This window comes from Copidosoma floridanum, unplaced genomic scaffold (genome assembly GCF_036245765.1).
Source record: "Copidosoma floridanum isolate Cflo_tuat_1 unplaced genomic scaffold, Cflo_Japanese_pri ptg000017l, whole genome shotgun sequence".
Lineage (NCBI taxonomy): Eukaryota > Metazoa > Arthropoda > Insecta > Hymenoptera > Encyrtidae > Copidosoma > Copidosoma floridanum.
Window position 1 is genome coordinate 13,749,203 of NW_028321894.1, and position 27,161 is coordinate 13,776,363.

General features: G+C 30.5%; 1 protein-coding gene across 1 annotated transcript in view; it reads right to left on the reverse strand.

Moving 5' to 3' along the window:
* The window catches only part of LOC106638117 (programmed cell death 6-interacting protein-like), a 463,402-nt gene that overhangs the window by 375,105 nt on the left and 61,136 nt on the right, over positions 1-27,161 (reverse strand). Inside the window, exon 3 of the mRNA XM_089592473.1 lies at positions 8,604-8,765. Within this exon, the coding sequence (XP_089448599.1) occupies positions 8,604-8,765 (162 nt within the window). The remainder of the gene's footprint in view (positions 1-8,603; positions 8,766-27,161) is intronic.

Sequence of the window (27,161 nt, forward strand, 5' to 3'; positions counted from 1 at the left end):
TTCTGTGTATATTTGCACATCTGGTTGTTGTGTAAATTTAATAAGATATCCTTAAAGGTTAAGCTTATTAGAATTTATTACTTTTAACATTAGTTACTAATATTTGCAAGCCTCCGCAGTTGACTGGTTTTGTATATTCAGAGACATTATCACAATTTACTTTCTTTTCTAGTAATTTCATTGTAGTCAAATATATTTATTTTTCTTATTTTTTTTAAATTTTATATCAGGTTCAATGAGATGATCAGTTTCTTTAAAAACTCTATTAAGTAGTCTCTTAAAGGAAGAACACTTTTTCATTTTACTCACCTTATGACTTTCATCAATTGTTTTTATTAGCCCCACTGCATAGCGTACATTTTACAACGTTGTGTTCAGAGTTGTTGCACTAGTTTCATGATCACTAGCACAATTTGCACATTTTGGTGCATGATCACATTGGTTGTTATTATGAAAACATCTATAACATTTTTTACATTTCGTTAAGTTATACTCATCAAAGATTTTACGTTGTTGACACTCCATATATATATTTCCACCATTCATCAGAGTTAAGTATGCACTTCTTCTTACTTCTATAATAACATTTGCAAATCCGTGTACGTTTGGTTTAAAAATATGATCAACTTTCACATTATCTTCTCGTATACTGCTTTCTAACATAGTTTTTTTTTGTAACTCATCTTTTTCTAAAACATCAGACATATTCACTCCTATCATCTTGAGCAATGGATTTTTAAGACTGTTTTAGTCAACTTTTGGATTCTGTATGTTAGACAATTTTTTTATTAGCGTTTCAATCTCATAATCAGTTTCACACTTTAATTCTATTTTTCCATTAGTGACTTTTTAAAATAAATTAACTTTGACATTTTTTTCTTTTAGTACTGATTTTGCTTTCGTTAATTTTTTATCTGTTTCGTTTTGATTATCTTTATATCACTATTTCTGTTGTTTTCTCTTTAGGCCTTATGAATTTTTTGTTTTGATTACTATTTTAAATACCATACAACATTCCTACTGCCTATGCATATGTACCTTTCTGTTGTATAAGTTTAATATGTTTTAGTAGTTCGTTTTTGCTCTTTACCTCTATATTTAATTCCTTTAGTAAAAAGTTACTTTCCTGTAGTCTTTCAATTTCTTCTAAATCGTTACAAACTTTATAGTTATTACTTTGTTCCTTTAGTTTTTCAGCATGCATTTCCTGTTTTGTAGTGTCTCTATTTTTCTAAGCTTTTAAAATTTCATTTTCTTTCTTAAGCTGTTCATTTTTCTTGTCCATGATTACCAATTTATTATTACATTTGTCTAGTTTTTTTATTATTTTGCAATATTATATTATCTGCTCCCTCATCTTACTAAGAATATTTTGTCAATTTGAAGGTTATATTTTCATTGTATCCCCACAACACAAATACACCTTCGACATGTATTTGAAAACATTTATTGCAATATGCATTTAAGCTTAACACGTTGTCTGTTCGCTGCGTATTAGTTGCCGACGTATCTACATTACAAGATCACAACTCACAACATTATAACAGCTGTTACTCCTTGTTCATTGGTGTGTCTCTGTGCGCGGAGGTGAGGTCCTACCTGGTGCCTTGTGCGTGGTACTTGTGTTTAGATAGAGTCCCTGCCCTAACCTAGAATTTTCCGATAGACATAGCCATGTAGTACATACAATAAGCCTTATGTCCCTGGGTAATTATTGTGGCTATTGCAAAAAACCAGTAATGACAGGTGCTAAGTGTATTAAGTGCACAAAAATTGACCATCCCTCGTGTACTTTTTGGGTCACAACACCGATCCACAGCGTCTACCGTTATTACAAATCAGGTTGTACTCACTCGTGCTCTGAGACGTCTCCATCGAAATATGACTCCGAGAAAAGGCGTTGTTTTAGTGAATCCTTCTCCTCAGTCCCTCTGCCTAATGCTATGGCTGATCAAGTAATTTTTGTTGAATTATAAAAGCCTAACCTAGGATTTATCTAGCTCTTTACATAAAAAAATAACAACACTGGATACGACGCTGGACTTCACGAGCAACACACTGTCTCTACAGGTAGAGGCAATGGACAAACGTATCCAGGGTCTGGTAACTCTCTTATCATCAGTACAGGAATTAGACGAAAGGCTGCTGTTCATAGAGTGTTTAGCGTCGTCTACGCAGAACTTAAGAGCAATAGCTAATAACTTAATAACCTTAGACGATAAGCTCAATTACATAGGGCCCTGAATGGAGGATCCAATCGCAGAACTTCAAAACAGGCTTCATCGATCGACTAACGTAATCTAATATAGTGTCATAGAATCTGTTGCAGATTCTAGTACGGATGAAATTGCAATAGAAGAGACTTTTGTAAAGGTAGGCATAACATCCGTTCAGTAGGTACTCCAGCTAGGGAAGGTACCTACCCTAATCTATCATCTAAAAAAAGAATAAAATATATCAACTGCAGCACTGCAGCAGCCTTCACTGAGTTTAGTACCCTGGTTGAACAGCTCTACACTAAATACTATTTCTATGAATTCCTGATATGTGGAGATTTAGGCCCAACCAACCTCCCTTAGTTAAACTACCCTTTACAGTTTCAGACTCTGGACTACATCGCATCTAATCATTACCTCGCTGCCTCTGCACTATTGCACTCCATCATTATCCTGGATCTCAAGCAGTCTCTCAAATCTACGTTGGACAAACCGTATGTACTGGACCTACTTTTCACCCATGCTCACTCTGTAGAGGTTATTGACTCACCAGAACCAATTCTCCAAACGGACAATCATCACTCGCACAGTGCTTTTCACATCACTAACGACACATGTAATACTAATAAACAATATTTAACCTATCTTGACTTAAAATATATGGATTATCCTGAACTAAGCAGTAAAATAGATAATATTGATTGGTGCGATACCTTAAGTCATAAATGTATCAAAAAATGCGTTAAAATTTTATATGCTATTATTTACGATTTGACAGATAAAGTGTGACTCCAAAAGTCTCTCATATTTGAACCATCGTCTTTCGGTATAAATTGTGTGCTAAATAATTGTTTATGACTATAACATGCTACTTACAAAATTCTAAGTGGAATATCATTTTTGTTTTATAGATATTACTGATAATGCCCAGTCTTTACATATACTTTAGTAGAACTTTACTTTTAATAGGTTGCAAGTGTTGCCGGGTCATTTCTATTAAAGTGCTGTACAATTATAGCTGAGATAACAAAGATTATACTCTACTTGGAATTTTTTGAATCCCAGTTCTCCAGTTGGATGCTAAAACGGGTCACAGCAAAAAGAGTAGCGCATCGGATGTGGAAATCATTAGGACTACTCGATAATTACATAGAACTTAAGAGACTCTGAGCAGAATGTTAAGAATTGTTCCATATTCTATATCGTGGTTTTTTTAACAGATCAGAGGGCCGGAAAGCGGACCTCCGATATTTCTGGAGACTCATTCGGTACTAATCATCTGCCATAGTCTAACCAAGTATACATCACAGAGAATTTGTGCGGGAAAATTAAGAAATCCTCTAAAACATAGTTTGGCAAAATTTAAAGTTGAAAATATGATTTATGTTGTAGTTAAGCATGACATTCAACTCTCCTCGAAGTGGTTCACATCCTTTGAAATAAAATCAAAACTTTTTCGTTGTTAATTTAAAAACAACGCTAATTACTAAAATCAACATAAGTTAAAAGCCTCGTAACTAGAAACATAATTTCCTCATTAGAATAAAAGTGAATGAATTTAAGAAAGAGAACAATTAATTGTACTTATACATTTAAACCTACCCCTCCATAGGTGATTGCAAGACCTAATATTACTTAAAGTTTATTTGGGACTTTAAGTATAAGTGATTTTGTTATTTAGTTTACAATTTAATTAATTAAAAATTTTTATTACTTTATCTATTGTTGAGTTAACGAGTAGATAATGACTTAAGTTATATAAAATAATAGTAAGTTTTAACGTAAAAGAATTTTATCTTGCCCAATGAGAAATAAATTTACTTAGAATAAGAAAGAATTACCAAAGGAAAAATCAATAAAGCATTAATCAAAAATAATCGCTGTATATATCGCAGGGATTAATAAATCATTTAACTCTTAATTTAAATTTGGATAGAAGCTACTTAAAGACGTTTTTCTTCATAGAATTGGCAACCCAAAAGATTTTGCTCTTTTACACTCAGCAACGAACCCACCCTACAGCATATAATTACTGATATTGATTGTGTGCTGGTTCCTAATCTAAGAGTTTCCCCGGCACAGATAAAGTTTTTAGCCATTCCTTAACTACTGCCAACTAGTCGGAGTTACACTCAAAGAAAGGGAGGTCGTTAACTGTCAGCGTTACAACTTATCTTTTACTCAACACATAAAACGTAATTTTTATATTAACTATGACTGTCATCAACATTAACTTTAATTCATATGAGGACCTAGCGCTTTACATCACTTTCTCTGTATACTAGTGTTATTCAGCTTCTAGCCTGTTAGTCACATAAATTAATAAATAAATTTAAAGATATTTTTCATAGCATTACGTTTTTGATCTTTAAAATACTGTATGAATAATTATATTCTCGTGAAAAAAACGTATAGACCTTCAGAGTTCAAATAAAGCCTTGCAATTTCATTAAATTGTTAACAAAAAATTTATTTTTACCTGCTACCATTCACTTCCGGGTTTCAAATTCAATTTCAAGAAGTATTTTGTTGTTTATTGACGTAATTGAGGACTTGACTTGTCTGCAGACCTTAACTGCTTCCCTACAGTTTATTTAGTCAGGATAATTATTTTTTATACTTTTAAACTGTGGTTGACATCAAATAACTTTTAAAAAATTCAAATTTCTCAAAAAATGTTAGCAAAGAGTTACATGTATGAACTAATTTATTAAACTGTAGTATTTATTTGAAAAAAAAAAAAAATAAAATAGATAACGTATGACAAAGACCTTTATAAACACGTGAAATAACGAAGCAAATAAAATACGCTACTAGTGTATTACATAAAATAGAAATTTAAACAGTAAATCAACTCCAGCTTCGCGTACGACACACTAACACCACTTTTGCGTACGAAACAGTAAAACTTAACACCACAATGCCGAGTCAACGATTTGAATAAAAAGTATACTGTTGTTAGAGCAAATAAAACCTCTGAGTCAACGGCTGGTTCCTAACGAACAAAAAATGAAATTTGTTTGTTTGTTTGTAGAACAAATCTACGAGTTCCACTCTTCACTTAGAAGTTCGGACGCAACAACTGAATGAGCTGGGGAACATTCATGAGGAACGTTAAATTATTTGAATCCACAGGGATCGGTCAAGTTAAGTCACCTTGTATATAGTACTCACTTGTGTGCACACAAGCGAGAAAAAGGATTTTGTGTCGTCGATAAGAACTTCATTTGAGAGTCAGATACTATTGTGTAAAAATCGTAATTTTTTAGCGCGTAAGTTACATTATTCGGAGATGAATTGTTATGTTAAAACAACTATCTTAGTATTGACGATCAATTAAGAAAAAAAAAATTATCTAATAATTCAAATAATCTTTATATGTACAAAGCTAAGTAAATAATTAACTGTGCTCGGATTTGGACTTTTCTATGAAAAATAAGTGTCTTTTTCACTGAACAATGCATAAAAAATGTGAACATTGCAATGTCAAAGTTAATAATCAACAAAATTGTGCTTTCTTACACTTTATTTTTCATAATACTACATGCTCATGCAGATGAAGAAGAGGATGTGCATTTTTCTTGGAAGATCCTTACTTTTGTTGATGAATGCATGAAACATGTAACACTTTTTGACTCTCAATACTTCTAACGTAAAATTTAGATAGAAAAATGAAATATTTACAACTTACATTGAGTTTCAATACATAACTAAATCATTTGCTGGTGAATATAAAAATTAGTTTAACGAGCCAGTTTTAATTAAAATTTATTAATACAAGCTGCACTGCTAAATGATGGCTCTTTGCAATCCAGGCTATAAGGGTCACAATCGTAGGCAAGAAAGCAAAATTTAAAATAAAGTTAGAGTTTAAGCTGGGAGGCCTTTTCAAAAACTTTTCTTTGTATCGACGTAGAAAAAAATGTTTTTTTCGATACATTATATTTTATTATGATTTGCATATCATCTATTTAGGCAATAGCTTTACATTAGTATTAGAGCTCATAGTGCAAATAAAATTCAAATGCGTGAATTTGTAAAAAAAAGTCGCTATTTGAGTGACGAATGAAAATTTTTACGATATCTGTGCCGAGAAAGCTCTTTGAAATATATATTCATGAGAAAATAAGCCACATTTCTCTTAAAGCTTAGATGTTTCTTAACTATCACCCACTTTCTTTACGATTAGATAGTAAAAATAAGATAAAGACTGTTACTTAAGATAAGTAAAGAGAAACTAGCTTAGCCTGTCACATAAAATTTTTTTTTTACAGCCCAAGTTGCAGAACAAAATCACGTGAGACACTGCAATATAATTGAAAGTATAAAAAATAACTTTTACATAAATTAAAACGTAAATTTCATATATATTTTTCAAAAATATATACAGTAGACATGTATGACAAATGATTATAAAGTCAGAGATATCGTAACCACTCCTAATAGCTCGCTGTAAATACTAACACATAAGATCAGTAGGCCGTATTATCTTCCAGTGAAAAAGAAGCCTTGAACTGATAAAACAACGTCCAAGACAGCCTCATCTTATCAGAGGCGGTTTTTACCAAGCCATACTACTATAATTTAACAGACACTAAAAGGGTGGAAATGAGAAAAACAGAGACATTTACCAGAGCATTACAAGCTTGGAAAACCTGACTCAGATCATAAATTAGAAAAAAACAGCTAATTTGAAAAAATTTCTGTGCTTTATTTATTGTTAACTCAAGATAATAAAAAATATTCTGAGCTCAAAATTAATACTAGGTACTTACTGTAAAATTTGTCATTTAAAATGTTACACATGTCAAATTCTATAAAGCATATTACTTTTAGATTGCAAAGACTTGTATTAAAGTTTTCTATGACAAGACGAGGAACTTATCCAGCGGATGTCTGCACTCATTGCTAAAACCAACATAAATAACATTACTTAAGCACTGATAAGAAAAAAAATGCTGTTATACAAGATATCAACAAGTATCGCCGATAATGCACTAAGCCAATAATATTTTTATCAAATAAGGAGATTACGGTAATCTTAAAGGTTATCAAATAGATTGTAAGTATGACATTAAAACTTAAACCACTACACCAAAAAATAATAACGACAAAAACGATTCTTAAAACTTCTATTAACAGTATTGTATAATTTACATTAAGCCATATACTCTTTTCAAACTCTAGGTTAACAGTTTTATACGTCTGTATACAAAAATGACTAAAATCTCTAACTATACATGTGATTAGTATCATCTCTTATGATACAGATTGTTTAGTACATAAACTAGAGTTCCTTATTCAGTACAAGAATTATTCCATGGTCAATAATCGCTAGCTTTTATCTTATATATGAAACGTTTTATAGTACTTTAAACTTTTTACTGCCTACTTCATACTCATGGTATTAAACTATTTAGCATATTTTTTCCATCTTACGGAGTTGTGCAATCTATCTAAGATAAACATAATAATATTCCATACATGAAAATTGAAAGAGTTGGAACCATTTTAGCGGTTTCTATCTATGGTAGTATAAAAAATTTAACTGCTAACTCTTAAGAAAACCTTATGTACCACAAATAATAAGATTTTATTCCAACTATTATTATTATACTCGAAAAACTTGCAGACAATTACAATCTTATCTTCAATATTCTAGTCAAAGCCTAAATATAGCATATATATATATATATAAATAGAGTGATCGACAAAAAATAAGATTTCTTTTCAAAAGATTTAATTTCAGCTTCTATATAAGTTAAAAAAGATTCTTTGTCTTTAAATCAATGCAGCTGTTAATGTTGTAGTAAGTACTACAAAATCAATAAAATTGATGCTTTTCTAACGATTTCAAAAGTTGATTTGACCTCACTTAATTCAACTTTTTTATAATAATTTCTTATATGCTCATTTTATAAGTGATGTAAATTAGTTGCATCGAAGACGTTAGATATAATCATGCATACCTTGCTAACCAATAAAGATCTTACACTTAGTATTTTCCACTCCTTTTTTGCACTAAAAATGTTGCATACAGTTGTTTATTAGTTATGGTACTACTTGTTAACTAAATAACAACTTTTGCGAGACTGGTATTCTAACAGATATGAATTTCCTGGTTTTTAAATGGAAGATAAAAAAGTTTTTATAACTATTTTCCACCGTAAAATTAACAAGAAAACATGGTAAAATTTAAATAGTCACTCAAACAGTACTTTTTTGACTGCCATGAGAACGTTGTTTCAAATATATACTTAAAAATGTGTATAAATCATTATTATGTGCAAAGAATTAAGTACTATTCCAAATTAGGTCTTACAATACAAATACAAAATAAATAAGTATGTAATGAGTTAATTATATTTAATTTAAAAGTTGAATTACCTTATCTGCATTTATTGCATTTGTAATGATTCCTTGATATTTTTGAATATTAATTTTAAACTGCTCTGTAAGTTTTTCACTTGAAACTCTCTTCCATCGTTCTTGAAACTGAGAACGTAAATTATCGTCTGCAGTTTTTTCGTCCGTTAAAATTCTTTCAGCCTACAAAAAGCAATTTTCTGTGTAAGACTTTCATTTACAGATAAATAGGAAGGACTGCAATGATAAAAAAAACTGTTAGTGCACAACCTGTTACTTAATTCGGATGTAATAAGCTGTTATATCTATTAAAAGCAACTTCAACTCAATGAGCTTAATATAAGTTAAATTAATAAACATTAACCAAACAATACCATGAAGTAGTTATACTTGGGATATTCAAACTATTTTTTAGAACAAAACTCATAAAAATATAATTTTAAGAAAAAAAATTACACCCACCGCCCTCTCACTAATAACTCACGACCTATTAGTAAGATAGACGACCTTTATCACAACTTTTCTAAAGTTAAATTTACTCGTTACAGATATGACTTTTTTTAAAGAGGAATGCCATACTAATAGGACGTCCCCTAGTTAAACTGTCAGGAAGCTATACTAAACATTCGGAGGATGTATGTTGTCACACACAATATTTCGAGGAAGTAGAAAATACGTGATTTAGAAGTATTATTTTAGGATCCTTATATTCATGGCATGATACGTTAACATCAGAGCATCCGTCTATGAAATCCTGTGTATGTATACACAAATTTCATTGAAAAAAATGTATAAAAGTTAAAATTTTGGAACAAAGTATGTTTGCTATGATTTATGTATATAAAAAATAAAACTTAAAGTACTTTTCTGCCCTAAGGCATAAAATAGTTTATCAGGCGCAAAGTGTATCCCTAAGCACCCAATTACACTTTTCACCATCAATTAGAAAAATTATTTACAAAACTCAGGTATCAACGTAAAACAACGTAAACAACGAGCGATAGCCGTTCAAGGGTATAATTTTAGCTCTAGCAATAAAATTCCCTTTTTTTACTACATTGGATATGAAAAAATTAATACACTTTGTACACACTAAAAGATAAGAAAAAAAATCTTAGCCACCGCTAGACGCCTGCCAAATGTAGAATATCTAACAAACTTGTTTTAAAAATGATGTTGAAAATTTATGGTGAATGAAATGACTACAAAAAAATTGTTGAGTTTATGTTACGAAAATATACGGTTCATTTTATTTTCATATGGAATAATTAGTGACATTAGTAAGAATTCAGTTTATTTGTAAGTTTTAAACTCTCGGTTCAGTTAGAATACTTAGGTTCTTGGTATATTGAGCATTAAAATCAAACAGTAACGATCAACAGTATTAAAAAATAAGCATGTAAAGTGGAACAAATCTTTAACAAAGTATAGCTTTCGAAAATTTTAATTAAATCATATTAGGAATAGATTGTAATCTGACAGTAGTATGCTGCTACACGTTGGACTCGTAAAAAACATATGCGAAAGACTCATCGTGCGACACTGCATTAATGTATCTGATTAAATTGCCAATAAAAAGTGGTTACCATTAGTTGTATAATTTCATAAATAATTTTTGCCACTAACAGTATAAAAAGACAAAAGGAGAAAATATAAGTATACTATGTGTAAAATCTACAATCCATTACAAAATGCAAGAGTAAATAAACCCACAAAATATCTTAAGGATTGAGAGCGTTTGAAAAGTTTTAAACATGTTTTTAAATGTATTAAGTACATAACGTTTGAAACAGTGAGTTTTGAAACGTTGAGAACACGAACATTTTCAAACCAAATTATTCAACATTGCTAATGTACGACATATGTATAATTTAAAAAGCAAGATAGTACCATTGAAAAGTATAAGCTTATCTACAGGCCAAATTGAGTATCTCTGGCCTTATTTTGTTATAATTACAACAATCTTAATATCGTTTTAGGATTTTAGAAAATACTATTCATGTAAAACTAGACTTTAATTAATTTTTAAAGTTCAAATAAGCAAATCAACGGAATACCACCGCACATGCATTGAATACGAACTCTACGCTCAGTACCTATAACAATGCACCATAATAGGTGTGGTTTTTTTCATTTTTTTCGTAACAGGGAAAATGCCTTGATGTTACACCACAGGAACAACGGTAGTATGGAACTGAGACAGGTGGCCAGGTGTGGGAATAAGCCCTTTTTGTCCCTATCATAAAGTAATCTCACAAAAAATTGAAAGTTAATTTAAGGGGTGCGGAGGGACTGTGGGGGTTAGTATTTCATAATAACCCTATGATAAAGTATTTTTACAATGCATTTCACATTTTTGTGGGAAGATGTGGGGAGGGGATGTGGGGTGGGCGAATTACTCTATAGGTACCCTTCGTTAACATATTTTTATTTGAAGAAGATTATTATAACATTATATCGAATTATTTTAAGTTTTTGTAAAAGCGGTAGTGGGGAGTTGTGGGAGCCACTATATCCACGTGGGAGGCTGTGGAAAAGTAGTAGGGAGCGTAGGGGGTTTACAAAAATTTTGTTGGGTTAAATTTACAGAAAAACAAAGGGAGGGGGCTGTAGAAGGACCATGGGGATAAATGGGGGAATGAGTGGACAGCCCCACTAAAATATTTATACAGCATACACAGGTAATAATTTAAATGTTAACACAATACTCTACATTTACGTGATACCTACACTTCACGAGAAAAAACTTACTCTATGGTACAATCATGGAGTTATAACCAATTAAAACCAGAATCAAAACAATATAAAAAAATACACATGATATATCTGATAATCTTATTAACGAAAGGAAAAATAATGAGTCAATTTCTGTTGATATCAAATGTTTTTTTTCATTTTTAGACAACCATTTTTTAAATTATATTTCATTAGCCTAGGATTTTGGGTAATTCTTTGTACGGTTTCTAAATTTAACATGAACTTTTATTAGTGCTCAGACCATGGTGAATACGCTAAATAACTAATTTTGCAAGTTATACATAGGTTATAATGATAAATGTAATTTACGTAATCAACATTAGTATTATTTTTACCATCGCTGATGTAAGGAAAAAATGTTTAATTTTAAAAATGTATTTACTTGCACCAATATTTCAGATAATTTTTTCTCTTTCACATTTTTGCCTTGATGATTTGTTACAGATTTTCGTATTCAAGTGTTTCTACTATGCCTCTATCAGGCAATACATCTTAAGTACAGTAAGTGAACCTGATACGTGTTAGTCCTTTATCTGTGCTCAACAAGTTTTTAGTAATTTTTTGTATTTTATATATTTCTACTAGATTTCTGAAGAGGCCTACAATGATAACACATGATGAGGCAAAACATCATAGATTTATTTAATAAAGATACTCTGCCACACTTCTTACTTTGTTTATGCAATAATATGTTTAAAAAAAACATTATAACGTAAGTATTAGTTCATACATAATATTTCTAATATATTTATTATTTTTAACTTATTTTTTAATTATCATGTCATTTGAATCTTTAAATTAGGATAAAGCTACTTACAATAACCTATAAAAGAACAATAACCTTTCTTGTATACTAACTAACTTTATCCAGTCTTCAACCTTTTAATTAATTTATAGTTATTAAAAATATGCTAAAATAAACCAAAATTATTGTCTATATAAAATTGATGAAAAGAAAGACATTTTTTCTCTAGTTATAATTTCTCCTTTTAGTTTATATTCAGTCATGGTAATAGCTGTATAATTTTAAACGTCGTTCAAATTTATTCTAAGTAAAACTTAACCTTATAATTAACATTAAATTTAGTATCAGGATGCGAATCATTGTTAACTTAAGTCAGATATTATTTGTTTTGCTGAATAGTAACAAAATACAAAAAAAAAGCACTCACTTCTCTTAAACAATTTAAGTTTTTACTCATACCAACATACACGAATAACTTCAAACAACAATTTTAAAGGAGAATGAAAGTTTAAAATAAGCATTAATATTTATCACCAAAAACTATTCATTAAACATTTTTTACACGCTTAATAACCTCTTTAGTTCCAGGTGGCTTACAACGTAATTGGATAATATTCTTGCGAAACAATCTGTGAGAGAAGCGATGAAGCGACGTGATAATAATGATAACTATTTTGATCACAGTGGCAATAACAATAATAATAATAATTATTGTAATAATGATTTTAAGATTTAAGTGTAGTACTTTTTTTTAAATAAATGTTAATTCAATTTTTAAGGTAATGCTTAAACTGTCAGATAACAGTTATAATAGTTTAACTTTTTTTCTGCATTTATACAAAAAAAAAAGTTACTTCCTACAAAAAAATTAAGACAACTCTTTAAAGGTCTTATATATAGTTTAAGAAGGCTGCTCAAAAGTCACGAACAAACTGTACGGATTATCCTTAAATAACCGCGTTCACATATTTAAAGTTTAAGAATCCTCCAAAAACTTGTACGAAATCTTCAAACATCTACTACCGTATTGAAAAATCTTTACAATACTTATTGAACTCCATTTTTTTTTTAATTGACAACAAAAAATACATAAGTTGTTTAAAAAATACAATCAATATCTTCTACAACAAGTTATAAATCTGAGAACAAATAATGAATAAATTAAATTTTCCAAAAACATGGATTACTGACGATGTCTGTTCAAAACTTTTTAAAAACAATAACTACTAAATAAATATGTTAATTTAACATTACACAATGGATACAAATTTGTTTTGAACAATGAAATTTTAAAAAACATGAAAGGAAAGTTCAAATTGTACTATAGCATAGATCAAGCAACTCATAAAGGTGTTGATAAATCTGACAATAATGTTGTATACCAGAAAAACTTTTGTACAGCCTTTTTTAAGTATAGAAATCAATTGCATTCAATTTTTGATTTTCTGACAAATACTAAAATACTAACAAATGGAAAGGTCAAAGTTTAAATAATTTTCGTCAGTATTTTAAGAAATCTTTGTTCTTTCATGGTCAACTTTATGTAGCATTAGCAAAATGCAAAAATGAAAATGGAATATTAAATAAAATAGATAGAGAAAGCAATTCTCCACTATAAAATAGTATGTCAGAAGGGATTTTTGATTTGTACATAATTGTACAAAATTCGAACAAAAAAGTTACGTTTCCAAACCTGTACTTAGTTTTTAAATTATTTTAATAATCAAATAAAAGATAATTAATAAAAAAATGAATAATAATTCATGGTTCATAGGATTCTATGATATGATTAGCATAAATAAGTCATACTTATAGGGCGAAATTTCCACGGTTTTAAGTATTTTATAACAATGAGACGTTGAGGTACATAACAAGATAATGTTATTAACAGAAAAAAAAATTCACGCACCCAAACTTTATACTTACTATTAAGAAGTTCACAACATTGCTAGATAAGTCTTGCTATGTATTAATAAATATAAGAGATAAATTATTGTGTAGTTTTGGATATTTTACAAGTGTGTATGAAGTCTATCTATTTGCCTTTTGGGTAGCATGGAAAAATGAATGAAAAAAATGTTTTAAAGAACTTCTTCTAGTTTCTTAAGAAAGCCTATTATAAGTAGGAAATTTATAGTCAATTCAAAAAAGATTCTCAAAAATAGTGAATAAGCAATGAAGAACGACATACAGCGTGTTACGGTAGTGAAGGGCGATGAGGGTCTAAAGAAAAATTGTGCGGTGTGACGAGGAGGAGGTGATGGGGGGAGGGAGACTCGTACGAATATTTATTGGGTTGAAATAACAGAGAACTAATACAAATTTTCTTTTAATTTATATGGTACTGTGGAGGGGGGCAGTGGTGCGGTGGTTGAAGAGAAGTGGGGGGAGATAGGGGGGGTTACATTAAATGCACCACACAATTAACTTTATATTATAGAAAAAAATGTTGGGTTAGGGAAGAGTAATTTTGTTTGTTTCATGTTTTGCATAGCGAATCTATTCATAGAAGTTTTAAATACTAATCAACAATATATGTGCCGTAGTGGTCCATGACCTTTTACCACTTTTCTAGTAGCACCATAGTTCCAGCTCTATATATATTCTGAGATGCCTGGGCAAAAAACTGAGCCAAGCGATTTTTGCAAGCCATTTTTAAAGCCAACTCAAAATAAACAGATCCCTTCCAGTCTTACCAAACACTTAGCATCACCTTCCTTGGAGGCAATACAGGTTTTGCATCAGTCCATGAAACTTCTCTATGCTTCAACCACAATCTTTTCTGCACAGGAGTGTAGTGCATGATTAGTTTTTCCTTTGGCTCAAGCTAGTTTTGTTTGAGCTGCAATTCACGAATAAAAATTTGGTCCACTAAATTTTTCTCTGAGAAATAATGTGGAACCTTAGTATCAAGCTTTTTGGTAAGTAAATGTTTTAAAACTGTTTTATGGTCAATTTTTAGTTTCATACGCATGTAAAATATTGATATGAAAATTCTCTTACGCGGGGCACTTGATATTCTTAAATAGAAAAAGAAGACTCTCTCCCTGCCCAAGAGACACGTTCTCTCACGTTGAGAGACAAAGTCTGTTAAGCTTTGAGCAAGAGCAACACCAACACACTGGGAGAGTCATTAAACTATTAAGCAGGCGAATTATCTCTTATTTTAAAGTACAAAAAAAAGTATAGAGATGTTATAAGAATGTAAGTTGTTATTATAAGGTATACAACATTAAATGATGTGTTAAAAAAATTTGAGTCGTACATTAAGATATCTAAATTGGTGTTTAGCTGTTCATTTTTTTTGTCTTTAAATTATCAGTACAACATAAAATTTGAAAGCTGGGGAATTATTTAAGAAAAAAAGAGTTTTATTAGCATAAACATTTTTCTAGAATAGTAAATTAGCAACCAAAACTAAAAAATATGTCAACTGTTGATCGTTACTGCTAGTATTCTGGAAACCTAAAATTTCAAATCGTAATATAAAAAATAATACTTTGTTGACAATAGGACAAAAATTACTATTAGGTAAAAATTATTTTACTTCTTCATCGGCAGCAAAATTTTTTTAGTTATAAAATTAAAAGTATGAGTATATGATTTCAAAAATAGCAGATTAAAAAAATGGTTATTTGTCATTATTAACATTAATATTTTACAAAAAAAAAAAAAAAAAAAAAAAACTGAAGATTAAGAGCAGTCTAAAGGAAGGTCTTGAAGCCACCGGCAACCAAAGATAGTGATTAGTTGTTATAAGAAGCCCCATCGAGTAGATAATCATTGCAGTCGATCATCGGCACTACACCAAGAACAGAAGGAGTCCGTCGTGCAGCTGGGCATCCCGGCTACCGATGACACTTTTCTTTCATGGGCAAGCCAAATAAATCGGTTTTCAGCCTAGATCCCCAAAATAAACGAGTACTACGAAAAAACAAGCGTTCGGAACGTCAACGTCTTTGGTGAAATACCAGGAAACATATCTAGCCAGAGCACGACCTGCTCCAGCACTTCAGAGGTTTGTGGCCGTTCAACCATCCAACTTGGTGCCATCAGAGAATTTTCTACTTCAAATGCGAGCCGTAGAAGACAGCTCTGAAGAGTACGAGAAGCCCAGCCTCCTTAGTGATCGTCCCAACGGCACATCTACAGAGAAGGTATTCTCCAGGCCCATTTTCCTGACTTACAATGAACAGTTGATTTCCCAGAGAACGACCTGAAGACGAGATATTCTTTTTAAATTATCCGCAGCTGGCTCTCAATCATCAAAAATAATAATGAGGAGTAGCTGTAAGTTTTACTACTGGTCCTTTTCACGGCCATTATAAGTATTAATATTACCGACTTAACTATCGATCTCATCGGTTCATTTAAGGGCCACATAAGTTTGAATTACGTTGCCAACAAATAAATTTTTACTACGATTTCCGAAGAATATTCGTCAATTTAAAGACTATATAAAGCCGGCTACTATTAAACTAAGTCAAACATTCACTGGCAGACGTCACGAGCAGAGTTGTTCGTAGCAAGGCTAGGAAGAAGGACCAGGAGACGTTGGGAAAGAGCTCTATAACATAACTAGCTCCAAAGCTTCAAACCCTGAGGTATCCTGGCAGTTACGTTTGCTGGAAACTTCAGTCAAGAAATACTTTACTTAAGAAGCTTACTGGTCTTTTTTAGGGCCACCGGACGTCAAACTACCTTGCCAACAAATAAATCACAACCTAATAAAGTTGAAAAAAATAGCCTTTAGGGCTTAGAAGAGTCTTAACTATGCCAAAAGTCATAAGAAATCGAATTAGAAGAAAATTTTCAAATGCATCTTATGAATACAATTTCAGGTGTCAAAAAATGACGAAAGAATTGATTGAGTGAGAGATCAGCTTTCCACCATAACCCTCATGGTAATCTCTTTAATCTTCCAGATTTTAAAATAGGTAGTATATGTATTTGTATTTTTGTTGCGATAAATAACGTAGAGATTAAGCTTCAGGACTTTGTTGCTCTGGTAATAAAGTTGTGAGATAAGAGAAAAATTTTTTCTTAATTACTTATTTTTTGTGAGTTTTAAATATTTACAGCTTCAAAAAATAGCCCTTTTTGTATATTGTACGGGAGAAACTGCAAATTAACCGCCCCTTATGGCCAATGATTATTTTATGGCACAAGAAACGCACGGTACTTTACAGCATAATTTTATTTTTTTTAATTTTCACAGCTTATTATTTGGACAAATAAACTGTATGGATTCCGAACCAATATATTTTCAATAAGAAGATTTCTGTTGTGAAAAGTGTCAGAGCTAGATGTATAATTTTTCACTGAAAATTTTTCACATTACATGTCAACACACTACGGTGTCCCATTTAGTGAGTCTCGGGCGAAGCCGAGACGGGGGGGCCACTAGTCAGCTATATGTACTTTTAACTTTGATGATACATCATATTTTATTTAATGAATAAAAAACAGCTTAAACCTTGAAATAAAATCGATTTGAACCTACGGTAAGTGTAGAGCACAATACTCTTCGGCAGCTGAAATGGTAGAGCGACTGTCTAGAAAACAGGAGATTGGGGGCTCGATCTATACCTGGGGAGAATTTTTTAATTTTTGCAGATAGTTAAAAATTTCTTTTAACTTATGATTCACGGTTTTCCTAAAATTTAATTGAAAAGTTATGTATCATCGTGAAAGGACGCGGATGGACTAAGACTGTTGTTAAAAGACATCAACTTTTATGATACATGTGTATCAGAAATATCGCTTTTCACACCAGCGATGCTGTCACACGAAACTTACAATATCCAATTTATCAACAATAAAGAAATTATTTTTTTCAAATGTACCTAGTTAAATCAACTAAGGTAATATAATAAGAAACAATGCAAATAAAAATAAATAATACAAGTGATTATAACTATTTTATTGTATACTGAAAATAAGTTATTGATTTGTTAAGAAATAAATGATAGACGTATGAACGAATATAACTAATTTACGATTCTTTAACACTACTCTGACTACTGATACTAATTTTAGAACTGTTAACTTCTTTTAATTTTAATGAAAAAGTGTCAACATAAAAATTAAAAAGCACTGCAGAAAATAATACACACAGATACAAAAACAGTTTCTTTTTGGCTTTACGATATTTTAAAAATACAATTTAGATTAGGGACACATCCGTATACGTTTACTTCTCTTTAGAATTTTGTTTAACAAATGAATAAAACAGCTAGTTATCATAATAATTATGGTTTCCTTAAAAAAAAGTATTACAAATATGTAAATAGATTATTATTTATATTCTGCAGCAATATTATTTCATACGCTTAACAAATTTTCAAAGAAATTTTTTGAAGATTTAAATGTAATCACTAATGACATCCTGCTTTTATTTGCCAAACAAACATGTAGCAGATAACTTTAATAAGCATGACAAAATTATCCGTAAAATATGAGGTTATTAATTTTTTTTACGGAACTGTCAATTGTGGTTTGCGTACAAAGTGCGCAGATCTTAGCACTATAAATATCTTCCACTGTTATACAGTTATTTTCAGGTCCATGCTAACTAGCGTCACCGCTCCACCTCTTGCCGCAGCACACCAACCCACGCCATTTAACACGCCCATCAAAGAAAATCACGTAAACTTCTGCTTTTTTTTACGTGATTCAAAAAAAGGAAAGATAAAATAAATGCCACGACACGATACCCTGTGTCACTCGTCTGCAGCTTTATGTCACGATTGTCCCAGCAGATGCTTCACAGAGTTGTATGCCAATAAAGAGAGATGTATGCCCTTCATACAGCAGACATGCTATAAATGCCTGTGAAACTTGGGTTCAAAAAATCTTTCGATATAATTTAAGCAGGAAAATTTATATAAATATGTGTTTATCAAGAGGTGACTTTTGCGGACAATCACATGTATGTAAGAGTTATTATGAGGACAAAAGTGAAATTGTGTGGACGTCCACATAATTCCACCATGTTATTAATATAAAATATATTAGTGGGGCTTCGCCCGCTTGCGCACTTCGCACGCCAACCCCCTACTGTCCTTACTTAAAAAGAGAGTCTTTAAATTTCATCTGTTTGTGGGAAGAGGTTGGTGCCCAGAATTTTAGGAGGAAGAAGAGTTTTTGATCTACATTGATATTAAAAGTAATATATTTTCCAGCAAATTTCCACACTACCCAGAAGGTACTATTGTGGCACGTTGAGAGTTTTTTTTGGAACTTTTTGTAATGTTTAGAGAAAAAAGGTAAATATAAGCTTTTCTAATTTTGACAACTTTAATTACATTCGAATATGATTAAAAAAAAACAGTCCTTTAACTTCTATGTTATATGTTAATACTACCATAAAATAACAAGTAGTTTCATCAATAAAAAATATCATTATATTTTACAATATTCTTTGATTGTATAAAAAACACTTATAACGCCATTAAGCTTTTGATAAATTAGATCATCTAAACAATACCTTTCTGTTTTTTATTTTTTAAATAGTAAGAGAATATAATTTTTTCTCTAAAATAGCCATATGAATATTCATGAATATTTAAAATTCTTAAAAAACTGATCGAAACTTTGAAGAAAATTATGAAAGAAAATCCAATAGAAAAAAGTACAAAAATTTGAATCAAATCATAAATGTAGAAAAACTACCAAATTATAAAATGATTTTTTTAAGAAAAACCGGCCAGCAAAAACATACATACAATAAACCATTGACAGAAAAATGCGGTGCTATTATAATTTTAGACTCTAGACTACCAGAAAGTCTCAATCTTTGTGTATACCCGAAAGAATTACCAAATAATTATTTTAGAGAAACTTTTTTAAATAAACTGTATTATTTTATCGATGCCATGGTTTTTCCATCATTTTTTTCCTTAGGAAATTTAGGATGAAGTACCGGTTATTTTAAAAATTACTTAAATAAGAGGGAAAAACTAACTATGTTACAAGATTATTCTTACAGACTATCTTACGAATCAAATAAAAAAAATTTTTATTTATTATTATACAGGGGACGGCTGACACAACAATTTTTTGTGCATTCTTACATCATGATTGAATATAACCGTTTAAATTGATTCAGATATGATAAGAAAAATTTAAGAATAAAACATTATCAACGTTTATTAGATGCAATTGTTAATAGCACCAAACATTTCTAAAAATTTTGAGACAAAAGAAAAAAATTGGAAATCTTTTTATATTTCCATCTACATTTATTGGAAGTCCAAGGTATATGCAGAAACATTATCAAAATGCAATATCTATAATAAAAAAATGTGGTGGACTAGATTTATTTATTGCAGTAACATGCAATCCTGAATAGAAAGAATTAAAGCTAATTTTGTCAAAATTTTCTAAAAATACAACACCAAATGATATTCCAAACTTAACTGTCAGACTATTCCACTTGAAATAATTGTCAGTTTTGGATGACATCATTAAAAATTATATATTCAATAAAGTACAAGCATACATCTACCTTAGAATTACTCTACCATAGAATTTCAAAAACGTGGTCTACCTCATGCAAATATTTTGCATCCTGATAAAAAAATTATTACTCCTAAATAAATTAATGCAATTATTTCAGCTGAAATTTCTTTTAATAATACAAAGCTCACAAAATTGGTGATTAAACACATGCTTTATGGACCCCATACAGAACAAAGTCTTTGTATGATTAATAAAAAATGATAAAAAATTTCCCAAAATCTTTTACAAACGTAAATTAATTTTGAACAAATGGTTATCCTGAATATAGAAAAAGAAATAATACTTCCGAACAACTTTTTTGTAGAATTTGGAGAAAAGATGAAATTTTAGTAGATAATTCAATGGTCGTACCGTATAATAAAATTTTGGGAAAGAAATATAAATGTCATATTAATGTCGAATTCTGTGCATCTATTCAAAGCATAAAATATATTCATGACTACATACATGAAGGTAGTGACAGAGCATACATCAAAATTTAAAATTTAAAAGACCAAGATGAAGAAATATTTGATGAAATTAATAGTTACATTGATGCTAGATATGTAGGTCTAATGGAAGCAGCTTGGAGATTACAAGAATTCCCAATTTGCGGTAGAAGGCATACAGTTGTAAGTTTAGCTATTCATCTTGAAAACAAACAACAACTGGTATTTAAAGAAAATAGTATTAAAACTGTTATAGATAAGTGAAAGACACAGTTAACATCTTGGTTCAAATTAAATAAACATTATGACTTTGCGAAATCCATAAAGTATGTGAACATTCTAGAATACTACATGTTTATAAATAAATTAAAAATTAGGCAAAGAAGGAAGAATACAATAAAAAATATTTCAATTGGTCGATTTAACATTGTATCTCCAAAAGATCATGAAAGATTTTTTTTTAAACTTGTATTAAACAAAATAACTGGTTCGACATCGTTCAAAGATATAAGAACATATGAGGGAATAACTTATTAAACTTTTAAAAATACTGCAATTAAAATGGGTTGAATGGACTGTGATGAAAAAATTGATGATATTCTTAAAGAAGCAATTGCTGTTATGTTTCCATATCAATTCGGACAATTTTTTGCTTGGTTTTAAATTTCAGAAAACGTTAAAGGTGATAACATATGGAATAATTACAAAGAATTTTTTACGGAGGATTTGCCTAATAATAAAGATAATTTAGCTCTTTCACATATTAACCAAATTTTAGAATCAGAAGATAAATCATGTGAATGCTTTAATTTACCTACAACACAAAAAATGAAGAGTAAAAAAGAAGATATAGATAATGAAATATGTTTCAGTAAAGAAATGTTCAACTCGATGTATAAAAGTTTGAACACGTATATGTTGAAGCAACAGGTAAGAGACAGTCAGATTCTTTAAATTGAGATAATATGTATAAATATACATACAAAATATTAATACATTTAAAACATGTATAAATTTATAATATACATTAAACAAGTATACATGTGTTTATGAATTTTATGTCGTTATAAATATTATCAGAATTTACGATTGCGTGTGGGGAGTTCTATCTCTTCATGGTTATGATAGAGCTACATTTAATAAGTTATTCACTCAACCTCTTGAAGTAGGCAATACTTCTACGGTTATTATTATTTAATAATTATGTAACGTATGAATTTATACATGTAGTTGTATCATGTCTTATATGTACGTATAAGAATGAACGAATGTTACATTGTTCTAAAATAATAGTAACACAAAAAAAGTTGAGTGCACCGAGAACCTTATACTTATCAATGACTTTTAACAATTTGATGATTATTACATGACGATTTTTAATAAATTATTTATTAACTTCATTACATAATTGAACATGAGTTAAGTGTTTCATTTATATGTATTAAGTCCATCTATTTGCCTCCTTGGTGGTGTGAAAAAATAGATAAAAATAAATATTTTTATAACTAAGTAAAATTAAAATTTATTCTTAATAGGGGTTATTTACATTTAATAGAAAAAGTTGTAAGGGGACAAGAAAAATGGTGTGGAAAGACTTTGGGAGATAAGAAAAATAGCGTAATGGGTCTGTGGGGGGGCTGTGGGTGGACAAGACAAATGGTGTGGGGGTCTGTGGGGGGGCTGTGGAGGGTCTGTGGGGAGGGTATATGTGGATTGCCTAACACAAATAACTATATAATATAGGGAGATATTAATCTATATGAAAATCTTAAAATAAACATCCTGTAGTACCACTATATCTTTAATGAATAAGTATTATATGCTAGTATATGTCGCTTCAGTATGTTCACCACACATAGTGTTTGATATATATTATCGAAACATTGAACTTATGTTTATTGCAACATAAAAAATGTCCACAAAAAAATTCAGATCGTTTAACTGTACCGTTTTTTATACGTTTAATTTCAAAAAATTTTAATTTAACATGATACCTTGTGAAAGATTCATGTAAAATTAAATTTATAAGGAAATAATCCGCAAAGGTTTTCTGATATTTTTTGTATAATAAATTGCTGCAAAATAAACAAGTAAAGTTTTCAAATAGATTTATAAGTAGTTATTTATAAAATAAGAAAGAAAAGATCGCGTTTGCACTAAATCCTATTTATAGATATATCCATATCCTAGAAGTAATTGTCAGCGTTGGTGCATATTTGCACTACTCTCACCTGTCTAAACATTCACCTTCCTAACTGTAATGAACGTCTTTAGTCAAACAAATCATATCAGTCTCGAATGGAAGATTGAGAAAAAATTAAGCATAATAAAGATAAAATAATGAATTGGTAGAAGATTGTATAAATAAAAAATTAATATGAAAAAAAAACTATCAACTGCTTTAAAATTTTTTGAAGAATAAAATACATTGTATACAAAATTAATTATAAACTTATCAAAAACAAACGAATCAACACACATTTAGTATTTTATCGTATAGTATGGTATTTTTATTTCCAGGAGCCTTTTAGGCTTTCGTTTTATCAAAAATCTTTTCGCTTTCAATTTTTTTAAATTAACCACACGATGTACAAGTATTTCGTGCAGGCTCCTTGCAAAGTTCCCCTCAGAAGACTTGGTCATCCATCCTACGGGGTACTATTTACAGGGCACAGCGATTGTCTCTAGAACACCCCAGCTATTATCAAGTTTTCATAGAAAGATATTTTCCAATAAACGATCTTAACTCGCTGTACCAACCGTTTTACACTTGATCAAGACTTTCACCTGATGAGCTGGCCAGGTTGGTCTTCCTCCGAGAAGGAAGCCCCTGAAAGTCTAGAAATTACCAGAAAAATCGACTATTTTTTATAAAAGTCGAGAGAGTGGTTTTTCAATATCCTGGGTACTTATCCCATTGAGAAAGCCTAAAAAAAATATCTTCGCCAGGATTTGAAACTACGACCCCTCAATTAATTCCTGCTAGGAGGCTAGCATGCTAACCACTAATAGATCATATGTTTAAGTTTATCGATCCAGGTTTAAAAGTCTTTGTCATTTCTGTCAATTACTTAAAAAGAAATTTTTTTACGAGGGGGTAAAATCATGCAACATAGTAGTCACGTAAATACTGCCTCACTAATTGTAGTGCATCGCAATAAAATTCAGATTATTTTATCTGTTCATGTATTATTACTTATTTCCTCATTGCATTAAACATCTCTTCTGTTTTAGAGTGATAATGTATTAATAAGTATTTGACTGTACTTTGTTTTGATTATCATTCAAGTCTTACTTGTATTTTTAATTTTGGTATCCACAATGGGTCGAGTTTTCCATTTATGAGTGCTGGTAACGCTTACTACACAAACAGTTAAATGCTTATTTATACGTTACTTAAAAAAATTTCAAAGTTAAGTATAAAGGAGGCGTTCCTCGCAAGACATTCCAAGCCCGCCACGCAAGCGCTAAAAACCACTATTTTTAGCTCATTTTCTTGGCCTTATTCCTATCTGAAGAGAATATTGCAAATAGCATTTTCTCATAACCACAAAATCATTAGAATTTATAAAGTTTTTGTAGCAATGGTAGATCTGTTTGTTTGAATTTCAAAATACTATGTTTTTCAAACCATTCTTGAAGCTACACACTTACTGCACACTGCTGCTTCAATACAGTCGTGGTAGTTTTTAAGAGGTAGTTTTGTACTCTGCGTTAAATGTTCCAGATCTATAGCTTCAAGAACTACTTTAAAATTGTCACGATGAACACATACGCATACATTAACAATACACAACATACAGTTAACTTAAGTGGAGAGTGGCACGGCTCAAGATATAGCATATTTTTTTTTTTTTTTTTTTTTTTTTCAGAAAAAATAAAATTTTTTCGGGAAACTAACCAAACCATTGGAAAGCTGGCCAAAAAAAAAACATAGAAAATGCTTTTTGTAACATTTTTTTCGGATAAGAATAATACTCAGAAAATGAGCTGAAAACAGTGACTTTTCGCGCTTGCGCGACAGGCCTGGGATGTTTTACGTGAAACACCTCATTTATGTGTTTAATGGAAAATTTTTTAAAATTTTTATTCAATACTAGTAGAGAATTTAAACGCCTGTGATCTCTGGAATACAGAGAACAAAAGCTATGTGTTCTAAAATATTCAAATTTTTAAATAGTTTTTCGATGAAAAGTACAACACTTACTTGTCATAATGAGTACACACACTTTTTGAATGAAAAAGTCTAAATAAAATGAAAAGAGAAGTGAGGACATCTTACAGTATTACTTGTAGAACGTTTGAAGAAGACAAAAAATCTGATGGTAATATTGATTTTAATTTTGTGATGAAAAAAAGGTTTCTAAAGGTCTTCCACCTCATAAATGTAATTTGAAAGATAGACCAATTGTTACGTTAGTAACAAATTTCAGAAAATGTAATGGTTTATGTAATGGCACAAGGTTGAAAATAAAAAAATTGCCAAAATAGAACACTAAAGAAGAAAGAATAACTTATAACGTTAATACACATTAAATGAAGAGTTTTTATATCACAAACACCTTAAATACTGTAAAATCACCTTTAGTACCATGTGTTTTATACAGAAAGTAACCTTTCTCAGTTAAAGCTTCTGCAATAACTGTTAATAAATTACAAAGTCAATTATTGTCATAGTAATTCTGTATTTAAATATACTATTGTTTTTACATGGTCAATTATATGTTGCCTTACCAAGATGTAGAACTAAAGATGGTATTTACGTGCGAAATAAAAATAAAAATTACACGTGGTCAGAAATATCGAAGAGAAAGACATTTTTCAATCATAGATAAATTTACTTTGCTGTTGATGTACACGCTTATTTTTGACGGGACACAAGTAAGATTTCTTAAACATTGTAGAAATATTTTTACTTTATTCAATATTACTACAGGGTATGATGTTGTAATATCTTTCAAGCTCCTTCTGTTCATGCGTTCAATATCACTTGAAATTACTTCTTTCTTGTTATTTTTGAATAGCCCAATTTTTTATACATTACTTTAACTTATACATTTCGTTTTTTACCCAGATCAAAACAATACGGTTAAAAAAATTTCATTTTCTTAACTTTTTCTCCTTTGAAGGCTTTGGAGACCAAAGTTTTTTCAGTGCATAAACCAAAAAAAGCTCTAAGAATTTATATTATAAGTATTTTCTTTTACAGGAGTCGTTTAAGATCTGATCAAGTGATCATGGCAAGAACCTTTTTTTAGAGAAAAAACAGAAAGAGTGTAGGTAGTAATTGTGTGGCACAAGCTTATTAAATTAATCCCCTGATTTCAGTCAGTGTTATCACCACGAGTGGTCCACGAGGTGTGGGCACCTCTGGCCCATCTCGTAAAGCAGAGTTTCCGTGGTCTGAGGCTGTACGTAAGGATATTACCAATGCATGATGCAAGTTATGTAGAAAAATTATCGATATGAGCTCTATCAGCCAGAGTATGCTAACGAGTCACGCTGCTGGTCAAAAGCACAAATGCTCGAGAATATTTTTAAAAAACACCCCATTTGCTGTTGCAGTTATATTCGCTGCAATCTCACATCCTGTGGGTAAGTTAGTACTTTATCTATTCGCTTTTCTGCAGTATCAACCACGAGTAATTATATAAGTAGGAGCAATCGACTCGACAGACACAAAATGTCAGCTAGAGTCTCAGTGTAAAATCGCAAATGGCAGCAAATCAATCATATTTTTATTAGTTGGAGGCTAGGAGCTTGGACTGCTTGGATAAATCAGCGTGTGGTACCTCTTATAGCGTTTAAGCTCTAACGTCAGAGCTATACCTCACTATTAAAAAGCACGCAATTACTCGTTTTGGATAAAAATTAAGTAATTGATTTTTCAGTTTCATGCATCTTTAATTTCATTGATTTTCAATAATACGAAAACGTACTTGGTAATAAGGTAAAACCGTCAATTTTCGTGGCTTAACTCACTTACACTTTTCTCTCAGAAAAATTCAAGTTATGTAATACGATATTTTAGGTTCCAACAGTGCTACACTGCAGCTTTTAGGAACCCGTCCTGATCCTGGTCAAGCGACAGAGGCACCGCAGGTGGTCGCATCCACTGAAGCAATC